We start from the raw sequence: 3,315 nt of genomic DNA, 5'->3' as shown, positions 1-3,315 counted from the left end.
ATAGTTACTTCTGTTCTCATGATATGCCTAATAGTCATGATAGTTCTGTACTGTACTTCTATATGTTATCATGACTCATGTATGGAATTATGTATTTTTACATTTTGTTGCAATATCCAACAGATCTCAAGGAAAGGCACAGTTACAGGAGGAAATCAATCATATTCTACATGTAATGCCAGACTTCTTGGAAAAATCCATGAACCTTCCTTGGCCTCTATATGAGCATCAGACCCTGAGTGTATGCAGGCTGAGTGGAGGAAGCAGCTTAGCACATGCAAAGGTGCTTTCATCACTTCTACATTCCATCATTCTGGCTCAGATATATCCAGAATCTGCAGAGGCATGCAGTACAGAAACCCTGCCGGCAGCCTGTCCTCTCCCTGCAATGCCAAACAGTGTAAAGAATTGCATAGCTCTCATTCTGACCTTGACACCTCTGGACAACTGGCAAATGATCCACAAATTGCTGATGAAGCTAATCAGCAAGCTTCCTCAGAAAGCAAATCCTCTTGGGGAGTTGGTGGTGTCTGTTTTACAGTCCATTGTTTCACAGAAAGTGTGCAAAGCATCTGAAACCTTACAAGCTTGTTTGGGAAATTTCCTAGCTGTTGATCCACGTTTCAACGTACATTCTCTAGAAGTGCAAGAATGTAACAAGTCAGAAGTTGATGTCGAAAGTCTTGCAAACAAATCAAAAGTATGGATATGGAAAAGTGTGAATCAGTATTTTGAAGAAAATCCTGAGGACAAGAAAGAAAATGAGAAGAAAAAAATGGATGCCATGACACTATTAGAGATTTCTGAATCTATCAGCAAGGGTCGTGCAGGGAAACACCTGATTCATCATCCCTCAATTCCATTGCTATATCCATTCTTAAAGGGCATCGATCAGCTCGTCTCAGCCCTCACCGATAATACTCAGGTGCCTCTCACAGATCTCGAATGGTGTCACTTAGCGAGTTCCCTTCACTGGCAAGACCGCCTGACTAAGCTCTGTTCTAAAGTCATTGAAAAGTCCAGGTTTCATTTGTTTTTGCCTCAGCTGACCTTACACTGGGAGTGGATTGATCAGTATTTATTGAAGAAAATCCCTGAAACTTGGAATGAAATAGCTTCAGCAAAATTGAAGAGCATAGTAAGTCAGATGCAAACCATTTTTGAGAAGGAGTTTGGGACACTTCACAAACTGGCTGCAGAATTTCGATCTCATATGGCGCCAGCTCCATTCATTTCACCATTTGTGTCAGATGCCCAAGCTAAACTGATGAGTCTTATTGATTCAGTAGCCCCAGCTGCAGATAAACACAAAGTAAACTTGTTTATGGCTTCCAAACTTGGAATTGAAACACGAGAGTCACTGATGCAGAGAGCAGTAGAGGTTGGTGGTTGTAGCAGTGAGATAGCTGATCATGTAGATGTTCGAATTGATACCTTGGAAAGTATGATAAACAGTAAATGCCTGCAGAATGAAAGGCTACTCACATCCAAAGATGTGGATCTGACTGTCCTTACTATTCAGACTTGGCCATTGCAAGACTATTTGGCCCTAATAGGACTGTCTTTGGGAAGAATTAGTAATGAGATCCCCAAACATATTTCAGATATGTTGTGTGTTGCCCCTGGAGTGTTTAAAGAAATGGCATCCATTCTATCTTGTCCAGGGGTCCAATCAGGCACTGCAGTTGACACTCACTACTACTTGACAATGAGACAAAGCACTGCATTTAATAAGACATACTCTTTCTTAGAATACACACTTCATTCATCAGAAGATGATCAAGAAAATGAAAAAGATAGACATGCACATCTCTATCATCCATCTGCATGTCAGCTTACATACATTCTGTCAACAGGCAACAACAGTCCAGGTAGTGGAAATGAAAACATTATAGAAGAGGTTGCTGTTGGACTTCACATAGAAAAGGTTTCTCAGTTACAGTCAACTCGTTCCACTCTCTGGAGTAACTGGACATGTCTAACTGATCCAGATTCCAGCTATGAAGCATCATTTACAAGAGCTGCTCTTGCTTACATAGCTTCTACTTTAAGCACTCTAGCTTTCATTTGTCATATTGACATGCCATCTAATGTTGGTGTTTCTGACTTGCAAACTGCATCAAGTCTTGCAGTGAAACTTGCAGATTCAAGCCTTAGTTTTATACCTGAAAATTGCAAGGAACTGCTTCTTGAAATTGCAGATAGTGTTGTTGAACTTGAGAAGTGCAGCAGTGATTGGCAAACCAAATCTGTTCTAGCAGCCCATGCTGTTTTGGCTGTGGGGATGTTCCGCACAAGCTTGTTGGCTTACATGGAGCCAGTGGACTCTGCTCAACGTGTGTGCTTTCTCTTGAGGTATTATGAAGAAGAAATGGATGACTTGCAGTCCAATATGATGTTAGCAGACTGGTGTGAATGTTTGCAAGGTGGTTTAGGTAATGCTCCTCTAAGACTTTCTCATCCGCATGGAACACTAATGAAAGAAAGGCATGAGTATTTGAAAGATGAATCTCATAAACTAAACCAGAAGGTAGCATACAGACCAGACCCACCAACGTATCCTCAGCTAAAACAAGACATTCATCATTTTCTGTCTACTGTTTTCTATATTGAGAAATTTAAGCAGTTATTGGTTGGGCTGAAGTGTAAAGAAAGTTCAATTGAGGACAAAACCATATTGATGGTAGATGTTATGCTCTCTTCCTGTGATAATTTTGTTAAGCAAATGGTCCGCCAGTATCCTCTTTATCGAGACATAACTTACCCACTACTTCAGTCTGTCACCATGTCCTGTGAGGCATTGCGTCTCCTAGTGACACGTGCCCGTATCCAGAGGGTCAGTGCTAGTTGTGGCACAAATGTAACTGAGAGTTTGGCCCAGTATTCTTCATTCCCTGTTTCCCGAGAGCCTTTAGACCCCTTGAAGCAGCTAAGTAAGCAGATGGAAGTGAAGCAGACTGTAGCTGTTTTGCTTCCAGAGGATGAGTATCCTGGTCAGGCAAAGCTTCTTAGTACGTTGGTACTACGATCTGTACTTCTAGACCTGTTCAGTACAACTTTGACTCAAGCCTGTTTAGACAGGAAGGCTGTTCAGATGATCATGCATTTACTGGAACAAGTCACAACAATCTGGCGCCATCAGGAAGAGGAAAAAGCTCTGAAAGCACAAGAGAAGGAGAGCCTATATCGTTATAAGGACCGGACTATGGCTGCATCAGAGACAGAAGAAGAAAGCATTGAAAGAGAATTCTCTGAAGCTTTTCCTTCCTTTGATGATGAGTTTGATGATCTGGAGGGCATAAACTTAAATGATTC

General features: G+C 41.5%; 1 protein-coding gene across 1 annotated transcript in view; it reads left to right on the top strand.

Moving 5' to 3' along the window:
• LOC119582288 (midasin-like) overlaps positions 1–3,315 on the top strand; it is a gene marked incomplete in the record, with an annotated part of 28,200 nt that overhangs the window by 17,629 nt on the left and 7,256 nt on the right. The window contains 1 exon segment of the mRNA XM_037930506.1: positions 124–3,315. Within this exon segment, the coding sequence (XP_037786434.1) occupies positions 124–3,315 (3,192 nt within the window).

Source organism: Penaeus monodon, chromosome 15 (genome assembly GCF_015228065.2).
Source record: "Penaeus monodon isolate SGIC_2016 chromosome 15, NSTDA_Pmon_1, whole genome shotgun sequence".
NCBI classification, from domain to species: Eukaryota; Metazoa; Arthropoda; class Malacostraca; order Decapoda; family Penaeidae; genus Penaeus; species Penaeus monodon.
Note: the sequence above shows the minus strand (reverse complement) of the source record. Positions and strands in the feature narration are given on the sequence as shown.